Source organism: Typopeltis vanoorti, chromosome 7, assembly GCF_054136105.1.
Source record: "Typopeltis vanoorti isolate ZY-2024b chromosome 7, IOZ_Tvanoo_1.0, whole genome shotgun sequence".
NCBI classification, from domain to species: domain Eukaryota; kingdom Metazoa; phylum Arthropoda; class Arachnida; order Uropygi; family Thelyphonidae; genus Typopeltis; species Typopeltis vanoorti.
The window spans coordinates 53,977,774-54,002,475 of NC_143555.1; the positions used below are offsets into that span (position 1 = coordinate 53,977,774).

At 35.3% G+C, this 24,702-nt stretch overlaps 1 protein-coding gene across 6 annotated transcripts in view; it reads right to left on the bottom strand.

Annotated features, from left to right (window-relative positions):
* Window positions 1-24,702, bottom strand: part of Ask1 (apoptotic signal-regulating kinase 1) — a 937,451-nt gene that overhangs the window by 37,987 nt on the left and 874,762 nt on the right. For 5 of the 6 annotated variants that reach the window (XM_090395264.1, XM_090395267.1, XM_090395262.1 and 2 more), the window contains 2 exons: window positions 23,224-23,312; window positions 4,558-4,643 (listed from right to left, as the gene is read on the bottom strand). In XM_090395264.1, coding sequence (XP_090251390.1) covers window positions 4,558-4,643; window positions 23,224-23,312 — 175 coding nt within the window. The remainder of the gene's footprint in view (window positions 1-4,557; window positions 4,644-23,223; window positions 23,313-24,702) is intronic. The other variant, XM_090395265.1, reaches the window with a different exon arrangement.

A 24,702-nucleotide genomic window follows, 5' to 3' on the forward strand; every position in this document is an offset into this window, starting at 1 on the left:
TGACAGAGGCTTTTGCAGTCTGTGTAATATATTTCTTGACAAATAGTGTAATTAGAAACAGCTGGAATAAAAACGGCACTAAGTAATGAATCAGATGTCCCCTCTCACAGAAACTGTTCTGTATAGACTCAAGTAAAACCATATGTTGCACCGGAAACACAGTATCTAACTAAAAACTGTTGCCAAATTTTTCAATTACATGAAATAAGTGTTTGTTTTATTGGATTTGAAATTCTCGATGTCATTATGACAGATCACAAAAGTTAACTTCAAATAAAATTCTACTGCGAATTGAAACATGCCATATGATGCATGTGTGAGTTCGCCTGTGTTAAATACTGAATGAAAGGAATTATAATATAATAGTGTTTCATTCAGGATTTAACATAGTCTGCCATTCCCTGAGTCAAATTTGCTCATCAGACAAATAGTAAATTATTCACTTACTAATGTATATTCCATAATTATAAAATAATTGTATGTTCTAATAGTTGTTAGTTATTTATCCTGTACTAATTCTTTGTAGAGTATATATATCCTATGTGAACTGTGCACGGAAACTCGGAACTTAGTCCGTTTATGTAAACCATTGCCAAGGACATAGCCAGTATAACAGAAATTAAGTACTGTATGAAATTACGAAGTTATCCGCCAGAGCATATTTTGGTGCTAGTTACTATGGCGAGCTAACGAAGATCCAAGAGGCGGATTTCGGAGTGAAGAAGGAGACATGCACTGTTGAATAAAAAAAAAAAAAAAACGAGGTGGGAAGGAGATAACCGGAGTTGAAAAGACAGGGGGAGATCTCTGTTTTTCTCTTACTCTTTCGCCGGCTCTTGTTCGTATCCTGATTCTAATTCCCTCGTCTTGTAATTGTCAAAGATGAGAGGCATGACAGGGATTGCCAAGGAAACCTGAAGGATAGACATTTTTAGAGCGAAGCAAGCATGAATTCCCGAGCCAACAAGAGCGTTACAGTGAATCTGGATCTTACTGAACTAAAGTGCCTAAGAGAGAAAGCTATTGAGAATCAAGGAAGTGTTTTCCAGAACACGTGATAATAGGCAAAGTATATCAACCGTCCCGGTAAGGAAATCCTTTCTATGTCTTCTGTGAATGTAATTACAATAAAGGAGTAAGTGTATTGCCTTAATGACAGTTCAAGTTTGAACGTGTGATATCTTGAAGCTTGTTCCAAGGGAACGTAATATAAGTTATAAACTGACTTACTAAGATTTACTGTAATAGACTGTCAGGACTTTAGAATTCCATGGTGTGTATTTAACGATATGTGCTTTGTATATCCTGAATGGCTAAGCAGAGTTGACAATTGAATATATTGAATAGATAACCTTTGTCTAAAAGTTGTGCTTAGAAGCTTATAACTCTAAGAAGGGTAGAAATCTATATGTTAAGAATTTAACTGTGCTGAGTATACTCTACTGTGAAGTTACTATTGTCTTAATAAGAACTTCTTTAATTCATGATCATTTTAGTTATATTAGATCTTCTTTGATTAATGTAAATTCATGTATTAGTGTATTAAATGTTTTTATTTGAATTGAATCCTGTGCTTGCCTGAGTTCATTTTATTGCACTGCTCATTTTAACAGTTCGGATCTAAGCGGGAACTCTATTTAATGTGAAAGTAAGGAAAGATTAGAGAACCACGACTGCTATATAACTTAAAGGTAATTTGATTAAGGAAAGTTCTGTCTTATTTAGATTACTGTAGCACTGTACTTGCTGATGATTGATTCCTTAACATTATTCTTACAACCATGGTCACAGAGTGGCGCAGTTAAATATAAATTTTCTTTGTGTTCGAAAATGGAATCAATCAGCAGAAAGAATTAGGGAATTACTGACCTCGTCACTAACATCCCTTATTGTTTTAACTCTTGTACAGTATTACCCATATAGAGATTAGGCCTAGACTGTCTTGTGACTGAATACCAAAAATTAATTGGAAAACTGCACTAGGCAAAAAAGAACACAAAACGAAGAAGAAAGACATCACAACACTTGAACAAGCAGCAATAAAATTCAACCAAGGGTTGGAACTTGGTGTGAGTTGAGCCCACCGTTAATGAGAAGTTCCTTCGGAACGATAAACGACACCCCATCGTGAATGTGTTAAAACTAAGAAATGTATAGTGAATGTTGTTATGCTGTCAGATGTTATGGAATTGGGTTGAAGAGAATTAGCATTTCAACTCAACAACTGTCTGTTGCCTTCGTCTTTGGGTTGTGCGATCTTTTGTTAATACTGCACCAATCATATGCACGTCTTCATAGCTGCTCTATCTCTACTGGCCTACCATTGCTGTCTGTGTTTCGCACTATGCTTTCACTTCTCATTAGTCATTTGTGAAGGATTGTTCATTATGTATCTCAAGTCTTGTAAATTACTGGTAATTTTTGCTTGGAATCATGGGAAAGAAGATGACGCCGTTTGGGTTTCCGAAAATCCCTGCATATATCTCGCACCACAAATTTTTAGCTTTAATTATGGGGAAAAAAAGTGAGAATTATATTTGAATAAATATGGCATTATCACATACACACGCCAAATATTCATATATATGTGAAGTATGTAATTTAATAAATAAAAATGTATGAATCGCCCTTAATATTTTGAATTTAAAAATGCAGAACTTTAATGCAGCAATTATAAGTTATTGAAAAAGTTAAACTTAGTTTCTTTTACTACAACTGAGTTTTTGAAAGTTTTAGTTAGGCTGGTGAGATTTTGTTGCTGTTTTCTGTCTGTCAGCTTATTGATTCTGGGATGAATTGAAGTGATAGCCAAACGGAGACAGTTAGGAAGTTGCAGTCGATTCCTCTGTTTCGTTTTAAGCACGGTCATGACAGAAAATGCAGTTTCACAACGATATGTGATGGAAAAACAAAGAAGAAATCTCATTGATATTTCATGTAAATTTGGATATTCATTTTTCCTTCTTATACAGAATTTCGAATTACTCATAGAATTAAAAGTACTTTCTTTTGTCCAATGATAATTCAATAAGTTGAAGGCTTTCTTCATGGGAAAGGGCTGTCTCTTTGTATTTAACAAAGGGGTTTACATATTTTGTCTCCAGGATCCTCATGTTCAGGATAAAACTTTTCAAACGACAACAACATCTTCAAGTGGGCTGCAATAATATCTGAAACCGAATTCTGTGAATAGAAATCATCTACTTCCACAATATAAGCAGAGTATGACTGAAACATTTCATTATTTCATTTAATATTGCAGAATATTAAATGAAATCTGCAATCATATTAAACCAGAGTTTGAGTTTCTTTTTGAATGATTCAATCTTGTTGCAAGCATTAAATTTTGTTGTATCTTATCTGGACCTTGAAGTTTTAAATTCAACTCGTTTATGTAAGAAAATATATCGCTGAGATATGCCAACCTGGCTACCCCTTTCTTATTCTGGAAATGATGGGATAGGTCACTTTTCTTATTAATTAGAAACAGCTCAACTTCCTTTCATAGTTCATATAACCTCTCAAGAACTTCACCGCAGGACAGCCAACGAATTTCTGAATGTTGAAAGATTTCAATGTCTGAAAATTCCCGATCACTCATGAATACTATGTTTAAAAATACACGGCTTTGTCACTGACATTTCTTACATAGATGTTATTTAGTCATTCTGGGTATGAGCTTTTTGATACATTCACGAATATCATTCTCCACAGAATATTTCTACTATCAAATATTTATTCATGAAAAATGCTTAGAAAACTGGAATGACAAATTTCACGAGAACGTCTCGCAACCTAGTATAATCGATTGAATGCCAATTATAGAAAATGAGAAAAATTGTATTTGTTCACAGCTCACTGTGGGAAGAAAGCCCAGCAGATATGACCGTCATGTTACTCTTAATATCGTATGTTTAGAAGCCACGTGTTTTGACAAAGTTGCAGCTGGTGACTTTTCATACACTAAAAATATTAAAGATAATAAACTTGAATTAATTAATAGCTTTTAAATAATGAAACGTTTTGGCGACTAAACAGTTGTTTTCTCTCAGCTGAGTCATGTCATTATGCCCCTCAGTCATTGGCTAGAGGTTCTTAACATCAGCTGCTGGGCCTTGTTTCTACAGTAGGCTTTGTGTTTGTTGGCTAGTTTCTTTCATGTAAAACAAAATTTAACTTGTACGTATTGTGACAATTACAAAAAAAAGACTGAATCATTGACGTGCCACCTCTAGCACGCGTGCCATAGATTTACCATCTAGGACCTAGAGTATTCAGATTCTAAATGTCTACTTCATTCACTTGTAATTTCTCATTCATTTCTGTTTCTCTCTGAGTAAATGAATGTACTACAGGTTTCCAACCTTTTACAAGTGAGATTATCATGCACTATTTTTAATATGTCTGAGAGACGAAAAGTAATTCAAATAAAATGAAAGGGTATACTATCTATCTTCAACTTAAATTTGTAACATCAAATTTGTATTTATTAATTCTAAACAAGATATCAAAAATATTAAATAAAGAAACCAAGTAATAATTATATATTTTACTTACTTTTTGTATGCTCTCTTCATCAACTGATATGTTCTGCAGCCATTCTATTAGCTGTGGATCTTGCGGTGGACTTTCAACTCTGATCACTGCAAGAAAGAAGATATAACATCAGTCCTTCAGATAAAAGTCTGCAATTATTATTATTACTACCCTAAGACCCCATGAAGTCAGACTCATATAGGAAGTCCTTTTGTCATACATACGGCTCATCATACCCTGCCTTAGACATACTCGGGCAAGGCATTCCAATCATTCACAACTTTGAATGCAAAGAACCTACTTCTCACTCCCCTGCTCACACCCTCCTTATACAGCTTCCAGGAATGACCTCTTGTTCTCCCCTGATCTCCCACCATTTTATGAAAATCCTCTTCAAGATTGATCCTATAACAACCCCTTACCAACTTGTACGTCTCTATCATATCACCCCTCTTCCTCTCATCTGCTAGATTCTGTAAATTGCATCTTCTCAACCTTTTCTCATATTTGACATTCCAGAGATCAGAAACTACTTAGTCAGTCACCTCTGGATCCTTTTCAACATCTCTTCATCCTTTTGAAAACCAGGTGACCAAATCTGTGCACAGTAGTCCATGTGTGGCCTAATTAGAGCCCTATACAATGGAACAAGAATTTCCTTACTTCTACAAGTCAGTGTTCTCCGCATCATTCCCAGAATTCTTTGTGTTGTTCTCACAATTTTGGCAATGTGTCTCCTAAATTTCAGATTCTTATACACTATCACCCCAAGATCTCTTATTTCCTCCACCTCCAACAATATATCCCCACCAAGCATAAATTCTACATCCCATCTTTGTTCCCCAAATTTTAAAACCTTACATTTTGCAACATTGAACTGACATCCCGATTCCTGTGCCCATTCACTCAATCTATTCAAGTCTTCTTGTAAGGCCACAACATCTTCTCTACTCTTCATAGTTTGTTCAAACTTTGAATCGCCTGCAAATATCCCCATCCAAATCTTTGCCAATATTATTAACATACAGGTAAATCAGCAATGACCCTAAAACAGACCCTAATTATAATTCATTTTTCCTGTCAGCTGAAAATTTGTAAGAGTAATATATATTTATAAACCAGCCAAAAAGACCCATAGTGAAATGAGTGAGAAGCATGAAATTAATTATCCATAAAATATTTTGCTAATGAACAATGAAAACTGATTTGCAGATGACGTTAGTTTCTTCTTCTTCATCTATCAGTCAACTTGCTCAATAAATCATGGCTACTTTATTATGTTAGCATTGTCACAATGGTCTTTTATTATGTTTAATTACTTTTTCAGGGTCTAAAAAGAGTTATAGACATTTTTCTCAAGATAACCCAGTGTCTGTGTTAAACCTTGAAAGGCTAAACCACTGAGGGAACCAATATTAAGACAGCAGCCACATTGTCAAACTTTGGGAAAGTCTAATCAGTTGGCAGAAACAAAATCATCCTCTGACTACATCTCCATATTATGGATGTGTGAGTCAAATTTTCAGCTGATAGAAAAAATGAATTATAATTGCAGAATTTTATCTGAAGGACTGCTGTTATAGAGATGAATATATTTTCCAATCAATCGGTACTAAACCATCAGACTGGAGGAAATGTCTTTGATATAAGGTATTGCTTGGTAGTAGATGAGTTTTCCTACTAGTGTAATATAACCATATTGTTTAATGGAGGCTCAAATTGGCCAAAAACCATGGACACTCAGAACAAAGACAAAGTTTAATTTATCCCAATATGAATAATATTTTCAGAATTACAATAGATATTAGGAGATGTAATATTTCTTCCTTTCGAGGGTACAGTACTTTCATTCTTATAAGAATGAAAAGTGGAATGAGTTGATGTACCTCCATGGTGCAGTCACAAGGTTAATGTGATGATTTATCCTTCGGTTATGCTTTGGGTATGAATCCTGCCCAGGAATCTTAAGGAATTTTTAAATTCCTATGTTAAAGACCTATGTTAATGATGTGTTCGCTATTTGGCCACATGGCTCTGACACACTCTTCTCCTTCTTAACACACTTAAACAACCAACATCCCAGGATCAAGTTCACCCTGGAGAAAGTGGAAAACAATAGCCTCCCTTTCCTAGACACACTAGTCACCCGCCAGCCTGATGGAACCTTGGTTTCCTCTGCTCATAGAAAACCCACCTATACAGGCAGATACATTCAGCAACAATTCCCCCCCCCCCCTCACAACAATATGGAGTTATTAAGACATTATACTTTTAACTGTCATAAACTGGATGATGAGAAAAGTATTTCATGGAAATACAGGATTACAATGGTTACTTCAAAACCAACTCCACAATCTAGATTTTGCAGATGATATTTGCTTACTTTTACAGAAGCATCAACATATAGAACAAAAAACAACAACACTTGTAGAAACAGCCAAAAAAGTTGGTCTTAGGATAAATAAAAATAAAACAATGTTGATGAAAATAAATGCAAAACAAAATAAACAAATAACAATAGAAGAAATACCACTTAAAGAAGTAGAACAATTCATATAGATTGGTTCAATAGTATCAATAAAAGGAGGAACTACTGAAGATATAAATAGAAGGAAACAGCTGGCTTATTCAACTTTTAACCAACTAAGAAATATTTGGAAAAACAAGAATTTATCTATAAAAACTAAAATGAGAATATTTAACTCAAATGTAAAGGCAATACTAATGTATGGTTCAGAAACTTGGATGTTAAACAAAAAGATAGTTAACAGTGCCCAGGTCTTCCTAAACAAGTGTTTAAGAATGATAGTGGGAATATATTGGCCAAAACAAATATCAAATGAAGAATTATGGCAGAGAACAAACCAGAAACCAATGATGCCACAGATACGTGAAAGGAAATGGAGATCGTTGGGGGCATGTGTTGAGGAAAGAAGATAAAATAATAGTAAAACAGGTTCTAGATTGGAACCCATAGGGTAAAAAAGAAGACGAGGAAGGCCAAGAGAAACATGGAAAAGAACAATACTGAAAGAAATAACAAATATTAATAAAAACTGGAACCAAATAAAAGCAGAAGCAAAAAACAGAGTCTGGTTGAAAATGGAAGACCTATGCTCCCAGGTGGAGTGAAGAGGATTAAGTAAGTAAGACACTATACAACAGGGCTAAACTAATCTGTTCAAATGACAATGTCCTAATCACTGAAATAAATCACATCCTCAACACTTTCTCAGCCAATGCAATGGCTACCCTCCCCAAAAATATTGAAACCAGTAAATCACTCCCCCCCTTTCACAACAAGGATTACTCTAAATCCATCACCATTCCCTACATCCGAGGCACCTCGGAAAAAATTACCGAGAAGTATTAGAAAAATTACGAATAACCTCTTGTTACAGACCATATAGAAAATTGGCATCCCTTATCTGCTCCACAAAAGACCAACCAGTTCCCCTAGACTTACCTAGTGTATACCAGGACCCTTGCAGCTGTAAGCTGTCCTACTTTGGCCAAACAAGCAGGACAGCGAATATCAGAATTTCAGAACACAGGGACTACATCCGTTTTCACCAGTATAGCCACTCTGGTCTTGCAGACCATGCTCTGGAATACACACCACAGAATACAGTGGAAAAAAGCCATAATCATACACCATAGCAAGTTCAAGTATGAAAGACTTTTCATGGAACCAAGAATACCTACATAGCCCACTAGGGGGCACCATCAGGACTTTAAGGAGAAACGCTTCTCTTCCTGCTTTGTCCTCATTTACTGTATGTAGTGCCTGCGTGCACGTATCTTTATTGTAAGTTCCTTTGAAAATGGCAAAGTGACGTTGCCGAAATATTGGAAATATATATTAAAGTTTAATTTAATTTATATTCTATTGTATGCTGTGAATTCCTTAAGTCAATTAATAATAAGGAAGATAAATTAGCTGGTCTCATACAAAGGTAACAGGATTTTCCTTCTAGAAACTTAGCTTTTCCATCATGCAGGACAAGTAAACAAACTGGAGAACCCAGAAAATTAACAGACATAAAAACTTGCTTTGGCAATTATTTCAACCAAAGCAAGATGATTATCATAATTTCTATGCTTCATTTCCAAGAATGGGTTGTTTTCAGTTATAAGATTCAAAAATTTGCACTGAACATTATGGAAACAATTCTTACAGGTATGGAAAATTTATTGTTCATTCTATTTTGAATTTGATGGCTAGAGATTTGGGGATGACAAGTGGTAGTCTACCGACATAACTAGCCAGGCTCAGTAGGTAGCGCATGAGACTCTTAATCTTGGGGTCTTAGGTTTGAGTCCCATGTTAGACATGGAAACTTGCCCACACATGGCACTGATATGCTAGAGATCTTGCAACTTTTTTTGTCATATATATTAAATGGACTTCATTTTCTGATGACACTGCAAATATGGAAAAAACAGCAATAAAGGATCACTTGGATATTGAAAAATACATGAGAAGTACAGATAAGGAAGTTATCCCTCTTTTAAGACTTCTAGGCTATAAAGTATTGCTGATAGAAGAAAAAGAGAATATAGACACCCAGAAACATATCGGTTATCAAAGGAATTTCATAGAATATAAGCAGAAGAAAATTTTCAAATACATGACAGTGGGAGAGAGAACAAAGAATCATCTATGGAAGTTGAGTATCTGACAAGAATGCGAGGACTAGATTTTCTGATCAATAAAAGTGAATGAGAGAACAGTGGTAAAAAATATTCAACAGAAATGTGAACAAACGCACATATGTAAATATTTAAGGTAAAAAAGCAGTTGGAGTGAGTGATATTCAACCAAAATACCTCAAATATGTAAGTATGAAAAGGTTTTATAGTGACAATGCCACATAATGCAGAAGTGATGATCTGAAGGTCATATTGCAGATGTTCTTAATAGTGCCCATCTATCAAATAAACTGAATGTGAGATTTAAAGAGGGATTTCTTTGCTGAATGTTCCAAGTAAGAATTATGGAACCATACTTGAGAATGGTCTAAAAAATTATGTAAGAGAAACTTGGAGCAGAAGTTCAAAACATAAGTTGTCAAGATGAGATTTTCACTTTACGATAAATAGTTGAGAAATCATGGGAATATAACAAGAATCTGTATTTTTAGTTTTGTAGATCTAGAAAAAGCATATAGCAAAGTGCCAAGAGAAAAGCAGTTATAATACTACAGTTACATGGGATAAATGGAACATTATACAGAGTAATACATAGTCTATATATGTAAGTCAACATATTAGAATTGAAGGAGGCACAGGAAGAGAGTCTGATATAAAATCAGGATGTGCACCATCTGAACTCTTATTTATCATGGCCATGGATCACATTATCAAGGAAAGTGGCATCCAACCTGATATCGAAATTGGAGATATTAATCTCATTAGTGGACGTGGCGTTTGCACACCACGGCGCTTGGCCGCACGAAGGAAGACTTGGTTTCGAGTCTAGTCGGCGACTAGAGGAAATTTTTCTAAGTCTTTTTTCGAATGGTTCCCGAGTTAGTCGATCTCTGGCACGGGCAAGCGGGGTTTTTCCTCTCGGAAACTCGGGTTTTTCATCCTGTAAACTCAAGAAAATCGACCGTAGAACCCACATTATTTCAGACATTAAATATATTGTGTTAGGGACCACAAGATGGCGGCACATTTGAGCCGTCTCTCTTCACTGCGTACCACTTAATTAGTGATAGCCTTGGGCCATCTGTCTCTGATTGGGTACCAGTGGAGATTGAACTGCCCACTCAGTCTCCAAAAGTTAGATAGGGCTAAATGGCCTCGCCTACTCCCATATACGGGAATAAAAAGGCGTTAGTTGATTTTTTTTTTTTTTTAATCTCATTGCTTTACTTCATGCAGATGATGTCACACTCCTAAAAAAATTCCATGATTCTTTAACTAAACTAAATAACTGCTACATCAAATGTGATATGAAAATCAATGACAAAAGAGAGATACCTGAAAAATATTCAAGAACGTGAAAACATCAGTTGCATTCTTACAAGAAAATGTACAGAACAAGTAACATTTCGGCTATTAAGAAGCATATTATTTAGAGAAATAGCAAATTAACTATGGAAAGAGATTATTGGAGGGCCTGTTGAATAAATTAAGAGTTGAAAGTTTTTCCACGGGTTATACTATAAATTAAAGATGCCAAGAAATTATATTCTTGGTTTCATCCTTTATCCAAGTGTAAGCAAACAAAGTTTGCACGTTCCCATATAAGGACTTCTTTTGACCCATATTGATAGTCTCATCAGTGGGAGCCAGAGCCAAGTAGTTGCCCTTCCCATAATGCACAGCATTCTACATGTTGAAAATGATATGTGCATTGCATTATGGGCAAATGATCTGAAGTTATTAGCCTCTATATACAAGTAGCCCAGTCATGAAGTGTCTTTGCACACAAACTTTGTTTGCTTACATTTGGATAATGGATGAAACTGAGAATATAATATAATTTCTTGGCATCTTTAATTTATAGTGTAAATAAGTAGAAAAATTTTCAGCATCTATCTCTAATCCAGGTATTTTAGTCATAAGGGGTGACACCTTTTGGCTACTTGTATGTAGAAATATGACCTGCATTACTTCAACATTTGTATCACTTCTACTTAAACTACTCCCCTGCAAGGGCATCATGCACCTAGTAGCCATCACCAATGCCATGTTACGACTAAAACATTACCCAGAACACTGGAAACTAGCAGACGTTTTTCTCATCCCTAAACCAGGAAAGGACAAACAATTTCCACAAAACTACAGGCCCATCAGCTTACTATCTTGCATAGGCAAAATAACAGAACACATAATCCTTGTAAGAATCCAAGAAGCAGCAGAAAACAATAACATAATACCTGATGAACAATTTGGCTTCAGAAAACAACACTCAACAACCCATCAAGTCTAGAGTCATAGAACATATCACTCAAGGATACGAATGGCGCCAACACTCAGGAGCAATCTTCTTATCAGAAATGCGAAATTTGACAAGATCTGGCACTACAGGCTACTGTACAAGCTACACAAGGCTGGAATCCCAACACCGCTCGTCCAACTCATCAAATCTTTCTTAAGTAACAGAAAGTTCAGAATTAAAATAGAAGGAATTAGATCCACTGAAAGAAAAATAATGGCTGGTGTTCCCCAAGGATCCCTACTATCTCCTCTACTCTTCTCCATATATATGGCAGACCTCCCCAACTTATCACCAACCATCACTGCACTCTATGCCGATGACACAGTCATCATAGTTAGATCCCTCAGACCAAAATTCGCAACCAAGAAACTTCAAATTGCAGCCAACACTTTAGAAAGCTGGTACAGCAAATGGCGAATAGCAATTAATCCAACAAAAAGTACTGCAGTATTATTCAGCAGAAGGAAAACAGAACCTGAAGACAACATTCAAATGTTTGGAAAAATAATCCCCTGGCAGAAGACAGCAAAATACCTAGGAATACACCTGGACAGGAAATTAAATTTAAAGACGCACACCGACTACATCATCACAAAGGTCAACCAGACCATAGCACAGCTGTACCCACTCCTAAACAGGAAAAGCTTCCTAAACCAAAATAACAAAATCCTCATACACACAAGACAGTAATAAGACCCCAATTAATCTACACCTCACCAGCCTGGGGACACACAACAGAAAGAAACATTAAAAAATTGCAAACAAATCAGAACAAGTGTCTCAGGATGGCACTAAACACCCTGGTTTGTCAAAAATGCTCAACTTCATTGCGATACTAAACTACCAAGCATCAAGACACTCATGAAAACAGTCGCAGAAAAATTCTTCGCAATAACAAAAAACCACAAGAACAAATTACTAAGACAGGCATCAAACTAAAGCCCAACAGACCACTTCAACTCTTCAAACACAGAAAACCAAAAGACATCTTATAATGAAAACCACTAGAAAAGCTCACCAAGAGCAGGCATAATACCCACTCAGCTACCTCAAGTAAAATAGAGATAAAGGGATAAAGAGTCAAGGGCTCCCTCCATCTACCACAGAAGTTAACAGGTATCACTTCTGGGTCTGTTCTCACTGATGACATCTTGGATTTTGAAAAGATAAGTACTTTTTTTTTTTTTTTGATTGTTTTTCACTTTGATTTTATTTTATGCTAGTGGTGGTTTCGTCCTACTAACACTAGCTTTTTTAAAGTAAATATTAAGATTTGGTAGTGCAGTCAATATCTGCATTACAGGATTACTTTTGGTCGTATCAAGACTGCCATTTTATAGTAGTTCAAACAGAGCATTTGCTGGTGGTGTAGAATTATTTCTATATCAAGGGATTATTTAATTCTCAGTCTTACAAATGAAAGTTTTTTCCTCCTTTTTTTTCTCTTACAATCAAATGCAGAGGTTTTAGTCTTTTCCCCTGCCTGAAATAATGGTGTGAAGAAGTGAGAATGGTGACTAAGGTTTTAAAAGAGATAGTTGGTGCTAGTAAGATTTATTCTTTCACGTCTTATGACAGAGAGAAATATTTAATTGTAGTTAAAGATGTGAAAACAAGGGATAAACTATTGCAGGGTTTTACTTTTGAAGGTACCACAGTAATTCCTGGAATTTTGGGATCATCATATGTTCACTGGGCATCCACAGATGCCGTATGTTCACTTTGATGCTCGGTGATGTGCCACACCATGTAGTCCTGTTGTATGCTTTTCTGGAGGCTTCAACTCTCTGAAGATCAGTCACTCCACACATACACACACACACCATCCATCCATCTCATTGACGGTCTACCCCTTCCTCTTTTTTCAGGAACTTTACCTTCTATTACTGTTCTGAGAAGTCCTCCTTCCATCCTTTCAATGTGTCCAAAATATTTTAACTTTCTTCTGTCAATATCCTTAAGGAGCCTTAAAGTTCTGCTGATCTTTTCTAACACCCATTCATTTGTATGCCTTTCAATATATGATATCCTAAACAGCCTGTAACACCACATCACAAAAGCAGCTATCCTTTCTTTACCTGACTTCTTTAGGTTCAAAGTCTCACATCCATAAGTCGCTGTTGGAAAAACAGCTGCATTCAAAATCCTCAACTTTGTTCCCATGGAGATAGATTCAGATTTTAGACAAGTCTCTGACTTGTCTAAAATCTGGAAGGATGTATGAACTGTGTTAGCCATTCCTAATCTTCTTCTGACATCTTCTGAACAGCAATTCTTCACATTAATAAGGGATTCCAGTTATTCAAACTTGCTGACTTCCTCAATTCTTTCTCCATTAAGGTACACTTGTTTCTCAAGATCTTTTCTGTTTGTATTTCCTTTGAGAACCATAATCTTTGTCTTGCTAGGATTGAGTTGAAGCCCTCTGTTATTAATGATCTTGTGAACTTTATCAAGAATTTGTCCTAGTTCTTCCTAGCTGTTACAGAGGAGTACAGTATCATCAGCATACCTCAAATTACTGATCAATCCACCTCCTATCCCAATTCCTGTCTTGAGCTTATCCAATGCTTCACACATGATGTCCTCCGCATATATACTAAACAAGTGAGGGGAAAGTAAACATCTTTGCCTAACTCCTTTTCCAACTTGAAGCCAATCAGTTAATTCAATGCCTGTTTGTACTGTGGTTTCTTGCTCCCTGTACAAGTTGGCTATCAACCTGATAGTGTGTTGGGGAAAACACATTCTTTTCATTACTTCCCATGGTTTCACATGCTGAACACAGTCAAAAGATTTAGAGTAGTCTAAGAAACATATTACCAGAGGGAGTCTAAATTTTTCATATATTTCTATGATCTGTCTAAGGCAAAGGATCTGATATCTGGTTGATTTATATTTAATTAGGGTGGTTAATCAAAATTGCACTGCCCTGATCTTAACAATAATGGTCGCATAAAAAACCCAAGAATTTGGATGGCACACATTCAGCCCACTTAGTTCTTCAAGTTTTCAAGCAAACCCTGATTTCAGGACTTGAAGCAATTTTTTAGCTTTTAATGGCCACCATCCATACTGGTTTGTTTTAATTTATATGTATACTTACATGAGTAATTTTTTTCTGTAAACATGTTGCTCTCTAGCTTAATTTAATTTTGTAACCTAATTGGATAATGATAATAACAGGACTCTAGCTTTGATGTAGTAAGTTTTTTTTTTTTTTTTTCACCAGAGGTCAGGGCAATAGTGTTAACAGTTGACCAGTAACTTTAGCACCATGTAGATCATTTAGTGCATCTTGTTTCTTTGTATATATGTGTATACTCCAGATGATGACTTTAATGTGAAGATCGAAACATCGAGTGATTATTTTGGTTTAACTGAAGTTTTACTCTAACAAGGTAGTTGTTTCCATAATTTCTAAGATGTATTCTGATCTCTATAGAAACTGTGGCCCTGAGGAAAAATAACATCAGCAGGATGGAAGTAGCAGAGATGAGAATGCTTAGGTGGATGTGCGGTGTGACCAGAACAGATTGTCTGAGAAATGACTATGTGAGGGGGAACAGTGAAAGTTACGAACTTACGAGCGAAGATACAGAAGGCAAGGTTGAGATGGTTTGGTCATGTGATGAGGAGGGATTGTCATGTGGGAAGAAGGGTCATGCAGATGGATGTGCAAGGAAGGAGGAAGTGTGGGCGGCCAAAGAAGAGATGAAGGGAGCTAGTAGAAGAGGACTTGAGGATGAAGACCTTGGATGTGGTGACAGCCCAAGAAAGGAGGATGTGGAGGAGACTCATCAACAGTGACCCCCACTTAAGTGGGAGAAGCTGCAGAAGAAGATTCTGATCACTGTGTAAGCATGAAGGAAGGATAAAGATGGAGACGGTTGCAGATCATCAAATGAAGACTCGTTGGGTTCAGAAAAGTAAATGGACTACGAAGAACCATCTCATGCTAATAAAGGGAAAGCAAGAGATCCAATTAAAGAAAAAATAATAAAGTTTACTGATTCAAAGTTTTTTTCAGTATGATTATCATCTACATGAAAAGAAACTAACTAGCTTCCAAATCAAGAGTGATAGGCAGGATATTGAAATAATGGAATGCAACTGTAAAACACTAGAAAACAGTTTACAAGAAGCAGGCTACACAACTGCTCCTTCACAGATTTAAAAACTCGTCAAGTTCATCCAAAATATATAAGTTAAAGACTTATCAGTGACACTTCACTAATCATAGCATCTCCTTTCTGCATTACCTATTAAATGTACGAGAATTCCACTGGTAAATTAACAAGAAACTATATGAAAACTTATGCTATGCCATAATATCAAGATTTTTGTTTCGCCAAGAAATATACTTCTGCAGATATAAAAACTTTAACATATAGATATCCACTTCTTTTTATTGGAGCTTTCGAAGATTCAACAGGGCTGGAGTAGTAGTTCTTATTCTACCCCCCCCCCCCCTTTCAATTCTGTAATATCCAAAGGGATGCAGATGGGAGAATCTTTACAATAGACTGGAAATACTGTGGATGTGTAATAAGGTTTATAAATGTTTATGCTCCATCCAATGGAAGTGTTAAATGAAAATTCTTCCAGGAATTGGAGCCATATTTATAAGGTGCCCACCACATCATAGCAGCTGGATACTGGCACTGTATTCAAAATCCGACATTAGACAAAATAGGAGGACACCTCAGGAGTGGAAAAGTGGGATATGCACAGTTACAAACATGTCTCAACAATGCTCAACTAATAGACATAAGGAGGATTCGCAATCCTAATCTCCAGGCTTACACCCACACATGAATTAAGGTATTAGTAACCATCTTGATCGAATTTATATCTCTTCTTCCCTTATAAATAGGATAATTCAGATAAAACATCTTGACATCAACATGTCAGATCATAATCCAGTTCTACTTAAATTCCACTGCATGAAACAAGTAGAGATCAGTTCTGTACCATGGAAACTTCCACCAAATTTTCTGTTGATCTTTTCAACCAAATCTCAGACCTTCTATTCAAACTGGAATAACATTACCTGGAACTGGGATGTGTGGTTAAAATTCAAACAAGTAGTAAAACAGAATATGATTGAATGGGGAAAGTAACAGGCTTTCCTCAAAAGAAAAAAAAAAGTCGAAAGACCTGTACAAAGAGAGAAGCTGGTTCATAGCAAACCGACACGATGGTAAAGAATGTAGCAACATCATTAGAAACATTTAACATAGAGATAGAAGTGGAAAAACAAAAACAAGTAGAAGAAAGAAATTTTAAAATAAGAATATATGAGAACTTAGCAGATAGTCCTTCAGCTATTCTTCAATAGACAATTCACTAAATTCTGCAAAGAAAGGACTATCACTCAAATCTGCGTTGATGGTGAAGACATGTCTGTCACCTGAGAAATCCATGACTCCTTACAAAATTTTGTTTGAAGACAATAGTCCTGTGGGAAGTTATAACTCTTGGAACATTAATGGCTTTCCTGTTCATATCCAAGATGGGCTTGATAGACTTATTACAGCATCTGAAGTTACCACAGCCTATAAAGAATACCTGACAAGAAAATCCCCAGGACCTGATGGTTTAAGAATAAAACTTTACTGTGAGGTCTGAGATTTTATTTTTCCAATTCTTGTTATAATGTTTAATTCCTTTCTCTCAATAGGACACATACTAAGTGAATTTGCAGCAAGCTAAACAATTTAAGGCTTAAAATGTGGATGAGGATTATTCTCATTCAAAAAAATCATCGAATCATCAAAGAAAAAAAATTTAGTTTACTGCAATTGGCTTGCTTCAAGAACTCCAGTTTCATACTCTACCTACACCAAAGCACACAACATATGCAAATCAGTCATCAACAGATCCAAATCTGATTTCATAAATGCCAACAGCAACATTTTAAGGGAAGGTTGTGTTTTTAGCAGTTGTTATATCACTTTTCTGACATATGCAATATGACTTTATCCCTGAAAAACACCACTGACAGAAATGTTGTACCTTTCTTAATGTTGTAGTAAGTGTAAGCATGTAAACAGTACAGCCAAAGTGCAGGGTTTTAATACAAAATTTGCACACTGTTTTTTGAGTTATTTATTATTTAGCATAAGGCGAAAAATATAACAAATTATTGAGCAAAACTATATACAGACTGACAGTTCAGTTAACTAGTCGATGGCAATGTCTGGGGGTAAATGCAAATTCCCGAGGCCTCCAGGAAACGAGTATGTGGAGCAGTCATCAGTGATATGATGCATAGTTTGCACAGTATCAAACATGCAAAGGGATAACTGTGAAATTCCTCACGAATGTATTAAATGGACACAGTGGCCTTGTCTAGTAGTAAATTCTGACAATTCAATGGTTAGATCTTTGATCAGTATACTTGTTTGTGGTTTGTAGTTCATTCCAGAGTCTTCTTTGCCAGTCCAGGGAACCATCATCTGGTAATTCCACAAACTTGGCAGATTTGAGGCAAAACAGTGTGCTGAAGAGATATCATGATGAATAGGAAGATACATGGTATATTCCGGTAATTGGACCACATTTTTTTAAATAAGTTATATAAAACACAATGAATTAACAAAAGACCCGACAAGTTTCGTAAGTCATTTGATTTGCATCTTCAGGGGTAAAAGTTAACTTAAAGTTTAAAACACAAAGAAAAGAGAAATTATTAGTAATAGTTCATGCTATGCAGTTGTAGCCGTCTGACTATTCATGAAATTAAAAATCAGAATGCAGATTCAAAGCAGTGCTGAATTTAAACAATGCTGGATGATGCCACGTTCTGTTGTTCATGTTCGTAATGTCCGAGGTCTGACTGAGGTATATTTTTTATTAAAGCTGACCAAACTTGGTGAAGAATTAATCCTTGATTTTTATTGCATTGTGTTGGTATTTTAAGCATGTTTGCAGCTTTTTTAAATTTCCTTATGTAACAGTTTTTTTCTATGTACGACATGTTTGTTTTCTGCCACAGTATGTTGTGGTCGGTGGAAGTGGTATGGAAAGCTAGACCTGATTTGTGTTCTCTTCTGTTTTGCACATCCATTTGGTGTTCGTTCATGCAAATTTCTCCAGATCTTCCTGTCTGTCCTATGTAGCAGATGCCACAAGAACAATAAATTTTGTAAACACCTGGTTTTTTAAAGGATGATGAGGATGTTTCGGGGAATGTAGAAATCTCGAAATTTTTTCAGCCGCAGAAAGGCTACTTTGATGTTATATTTGTTAAGTAATTTAGCCATCTTGCCTGTAACATTTTTGATATATGGAAGTGTGATAGCGTTTTTGAAATCTTGTTTCTGAGAGATGCTTGTAGGAGGTGTGTGGAGGATTTTTTTGATAGTCTTGGTTTCATAACCATTCTTTTGAAAGATGTGTGTTAGATATTCTAATTCTTCATTTCTCTGTTTTTCTGTGCTGGAAATGTTATAGGTCTGTTCCTTAGGGTTTTTATTAGACCTATTTTTTGCGAAGGGTGGTGGTGTGAGGCTGCATTAAGAAATCTTCCTGAAATCTTTCTTAATGCGGCCTTAATGTGCAAAACAGAAGAGAACACAAATCAGGTCTAGCTTTCCCTATCACTTTCACCATGTACTCTGGAGTACGGCCACAATGTACTCTGGCAGAAAACAAACATGTCATACATAGAAAAAAAAACTGTTACATAAGGAAATTTAAAGACGCTGCAAACATGCTTAAAATACCAACACAATGCAATAAAAATCAAGGATTAATTCTCCACCAAGTTTGGTCAGCTTTAATAAAAAATATACCTCAGACATTATGAACGTGAACAACAGAACGTGGCATCATCCAGCATTGTTTAAAAACTGCTTTGAATCTGCATTCTGATTTTTAATTTCATGAATAGTCAGATGGTTACAACTGTATAGCATGAACTATTACTAATAATTTCTCTTTTCTTTGTGTTTTAAACTTTAAGTTAACTTTTACCCGTGAAGATGTAAGTCAAACGACTTATGAAACTTGTTGGGTCTTTTATTAATTCATTGTGTTTTATATAGCTTATTAAAAAAATGTGGTCCAATTACAGGAATATACTATGTGAACTTCTAAAACACAGAAACCTCCACTTACAAGGAAGATACATGTTATTTCTGATTTTTTTTATTTCTTTGATGATAGTTTCTTCTCTTCTGAAGCATGGAGGAGTGATGTGGGAAAGAACAGGTAACCATGGCAGAGGAGTAGATTTTAAGGTACCAGAAATGGTTCTCATTGTTATGCTAAAGTGTGTGTGTGTGTGTCTACAAGGGTGTAGTGATTTTGGCTCTAAACTAGCAAACAATACTCTGAACAGGGCAGACTAGAGACAGGGCGGCTGTTCTAAGAGTCAAGGCATTACAAGTTGTGCTTGTCATCTTGTTTATGATGTCATTCCTGGCAGATATCATTAACTTAGTTTTTTCCAAATGTTTTTGGTAAGTTAGACTATGGTCAAGTGTGACACCAAGATAAAAGAGTTACTTTTATGGATTAGAGTCCTGTCGCAGAAGTTAATTTTTAGTTTCCTATGAGCCTTGTGGTTATTTAAATGGAAAGCAGAAACAACAGTTTTGTTGGGATTAGGAGATAGTCTCAACGAAAATAATTTTGTAGCGAGCTCAGATCTTCCCTCAATGCCTTGGAAGATACTCTCTTGGGTGGGTAATAACTATGTCATCAATACAGATAGATTTTTGACTAGCTATTGGGGGGGGGTATTGCTTGTGTACAGGTTGAATAAAGGTGAAGCAAAGACAGATCCTTGTGGCAATCCATCCTATAAGATAAACGTTCTGCTTTTTTGTGAATTCAGATGAACCTTTATTTTCCTATTGGAGAGCATGTGGAAGCCATCTTACCCAGTCTATTCACTGGGTAAGATGGCTTCTATTTTTGGAGAAATTCTAGAGAGGATAATCCTTTCAAAAAGTTTGAAAGGGGTGCAGAGTAATGCTATAGAGCAGTAGGTATTAGGGTCATCAGTCGACTTATTAGGTTTTGGCAGGACTACTGTCTTTGATTTATGCCAAAGTTTTGGGAGCCATTCATCATTTATTATTGTGGAGTTTTTTAAGGTACAATTTCCTCACAGCTATATGATCGTGTTGACTTCTGTGGATTTTGTATAAATAACTGTTAAACATGATCAAGTGTTTCCAAACTTGTGCATGGTTTATTGGGACTCTTCAATCATCTCTTTAAGATGCAATCAGTCTCCTAAAACTTATGAGCAGAATATGTTTTTGGAAGATTCTTTTCATATTTTCTTCTAAATGTTCACTAAACAGAGATAACAGAATTTGTAGAAAGAAACTCTAAGTCATAAAAAGTGTGCTACTGTTCATTCACTATCTTTCTTTGCACTAAATCAGTAACAGTATATTGTGTGCTCCAGCAGTAACCTTTGGAAACTAATTCTTGCATCACTGTTCACTAAATGGTTCCCATATCTAATTATTCATGTTTCATTTTCCTCCTTTTTTCTTTGTAAAAAAAAATTTGGAAATCGCTCAAATCATTTTGACTCACCCTGCATATTAGTACTGTGGATGCTCTAAGGCAGGGGAATTGTGTTCTGCAAAAAGTGAATAAGTGTTCCATGACGTCAGTGACTAAGCCATGTATTTTTAAACATGGAAGTAATTTGGGAAAGGGAATACCACTGTTTACGACCAGTCATAAAAATTGCCTGCAAGCCAATTGCAACAATGGGTGGCGTACCCTCTGTTCTCAAAACTGAACAAAATAACATCTGGGTTGCAAATGTTAGTGACCAATCAGCAAGGAAGTATAAAGAAAATTTTTCCATTGAAATTGAAGATCAATGGTAGTCTGTATCCAGTTCTCAAATCTAGTAATACTGAATACTTTCTTCGAAAGTTCATATTGTACGGTGAAAGTGCTTGTTTCGAAACCGTAGTGCCATGATTTTTTAAAAGTAATAGGCCTATAGATTTACATTTTAATATGAATAAGAGACAAGGAACTTTGTTTAATTTTGGTGTTAAGAAATCTCTTATTGAAGGTGTTTATGATGTAACAGATAGTGACTCACTCACTTCCAGCCTATAAAGCGACCTCCAGGATGTACAAAAGGAGGGGAAAACTACCAGCACACAGGAGAAAAAGTCTGCATTCACTCTTAAGTACTTATAATAATATTATAAATTTTTGGTGATCAGAATGGGATATGTCAATGAAAATCAGCACAAATTAATTTAATGATGTTGGCCTGAAGAAACTACAATATGTTGCAAGATTTCATTAGTCCAGTGATTGATAACTGATTTAAATGCAATTTTATATTTGTCAACATGTCACACTGTATACATAAGTGTACTAATACTCTTTATGATTATGCCATAATTAATTATTAATACATTACTTACTTTTTTATCTGGGAAAAAAATTCGCAGATTTTTCCATCATAGGAAAAATCTGGGAAACACTGCTCTAAGAGTTAGAAAATTGGGGAAACCTGCATCCATCTCTTAGCATATCCTGGAGTGTATGAAGTTCTGTGTGACTATGACTTGGCCTACTATGGACAGATGGGACGATTTGTTAACATCCATCTTGGAGAACATAAGAAATACTTTTGCAAAAATTATTATGGTGAGTTTGGACTGGCTTCCATCAAAATTAGATGGAAGAAAACCAGTGCATTATATAGAAGTCGTTACAGGTCAGAAAGATTATTTTTAGAGTCAGCAATGGCATGAAGCATTCTCCTAACTTGAACAAGTATGGTTGCGTTAATTTTGGCAAAAATTTGGGAGATTATTATCTTAAGATCAACTCCTACACAACTGTAATACTCCTTTTTTTACAACAATAGAGGGTACCAAATCAGGACTTCAATTCTTTTGTCCATTAAAATTTGAACCATTTCACTTACTCATTACAGAGCACAATTACAGTTTACATGTGTAAACTGTAATTGTGCTCTGAAGGTGCTGGTTTGAAATCCAGGAAATATAAGCCAGTAAATAAATATATTTTTATAATTTAGTTCATTTGGTGTTGTAATACTATTAAAATAAGTTATGAATAATGTCCAACATCTAAGCTATCTTATTAGATTAACATAAGTAATATTTCTATAATTTTCTTTCCTGAGATTAATGACTGGATAATCACCTTACATATATAAGAATAACTTTTTTTTTTTTTTTGCATTAATAATGTGTGCTGCTTAGTCATTAATATTTGTATTCTTGATTTCTTTCAACATGTATAACCAGACTAGTGTTCATCAAGCAAATCAATTAGCATAAACTGTCATAAACCTGTGGAAAAACTTGTAAATTTGAGGACAAGCAGACTCTCCCTTGTAACATTGTGCAATAACACAAAATTATCACTTTTTAAGGAATATTATACAGGTGAAATCATCTCAACAGATATTGAATTACACAATCACCAAGCTCTGATATTCTGAATATGTATTGTTCAATTTTAATAAAATAAATACAAAGTGGGTGAACAATAATGTCTCTCATAGATGCAATTTTAGGTCTAAAAATACCACAAATAAAATGCCAGGATATTCATTAAATGCACTAAACATAAATATTTATGCTATGATTTCAAATGAGAAGATTCTGGATTATTTATAGATTTTTGAAAAGAAATGACAGTCATGATTATCTAACAATCACAATTACAATAATATAGAGATGTGTACATTTCATTTCACTTACCTGGAGGAGAAAGGCTATAACTGCCTGGAAGACTTGAGAGGACTCCATCACCAGCACCAGCTTGTAATAAACTGATGTATTTTAAAATACTGAATGAGTATAGCAACAACAAAAAAAACATATGCCATTAAACAGTTTACTTTATTATAAAATATGTCTTAGAATCTGTATAAAATAAGTGCATTTTTTCATGAAATGGAACTGTTTCATAAAAAAACATTCTCTTTAAAACAGTGATTCTCTACTCTTTTCAGTGCAATTTAAAATTGGAAACCAATAATGTTTTTGAAATGCAAAAGTCTAATGTTTGGAGGCCAGTTTAAATGGTGCTGTAGGACCATAGAAGAAAGAGTTTTGGCAGAATTAGTCCCATAGTCTGCAAAGTAAAAAAAAAAAAAAACCTCTTTATGTACACACACACACACACACACACACACACACACACACACACACACACACACACACACACAGTGAGACTTTAGAACTAATGACACACTGTAGGGCATATAATCCAAGAGGGTTTTGAAAGCACTACTGTATCTTATCATAAGAAATCCCCTGTCACAAACACTTGTTCAGGACCAGTTTATACATTACGGTAAAGTAAAGATACATTACTGTAATCATTCCTGGATATCATATACCCTGTGAAAAGGCATGCTAGTCTACTGGTTATGAAGTGCAAGATAAATAGTCTATATGAATGGGCAATATACTTTGTCAGTTAAGAAGCATCATTCAGCCCTTGTTCAACTGGTATTAAGGGGGTTGAAGGGTACTTGGAAAACCAGAGTACTTCACCATTAGCATTGCCACACCACCTTGCATCATTGCGACTAAGCCTGACAGATCAAGGATTCTGTGTTGATGTCCCCATATCCTACCATCTGCATGAAATAACATGAACCCAAGATTCATCACTATATGGCATCCTAAGAAGAGTAATGGTTTCTCAGACAATCATTGGTTTGCCTGGCTCTACTATTATCTCCTGTTTCTGGTCACCTATGACCTTGCCCATTATTGAACACACATAAATGTTTGAATGCAGATACTGTTTCTTGACAATCTGTAGCACATTATAGCAGGTGTCCTGTCATATATCATTAATCGGTTACCAGTGGATTCTATTTAGTAAGGGAAATATTAGTATGCAAAGTTTCCAAAAATTACAAAGACAGATAACTTACATTATTAAAATATTTAACCGATTTTCTTCCCCCTCTCCTGTTACTAAAGGCATCTTCAGTACAACTGAATTACTGAACCCAATAAAATACAAGTAACAGAAGAATTTTAAAAAAGCCACTACATCTCTAATTATTATAACAAAATAAGCATGAAATGTTTTTATTATTTGTTAGTTCATTTTACGGCAGCAGCAACAACACATTATCATGACTTTTTTTGTGTAAATGAAGTGAGAAACCAAAATAAATAATAGGCTCCTTATTATTGCTGCAGATCTTTAAGATTAAC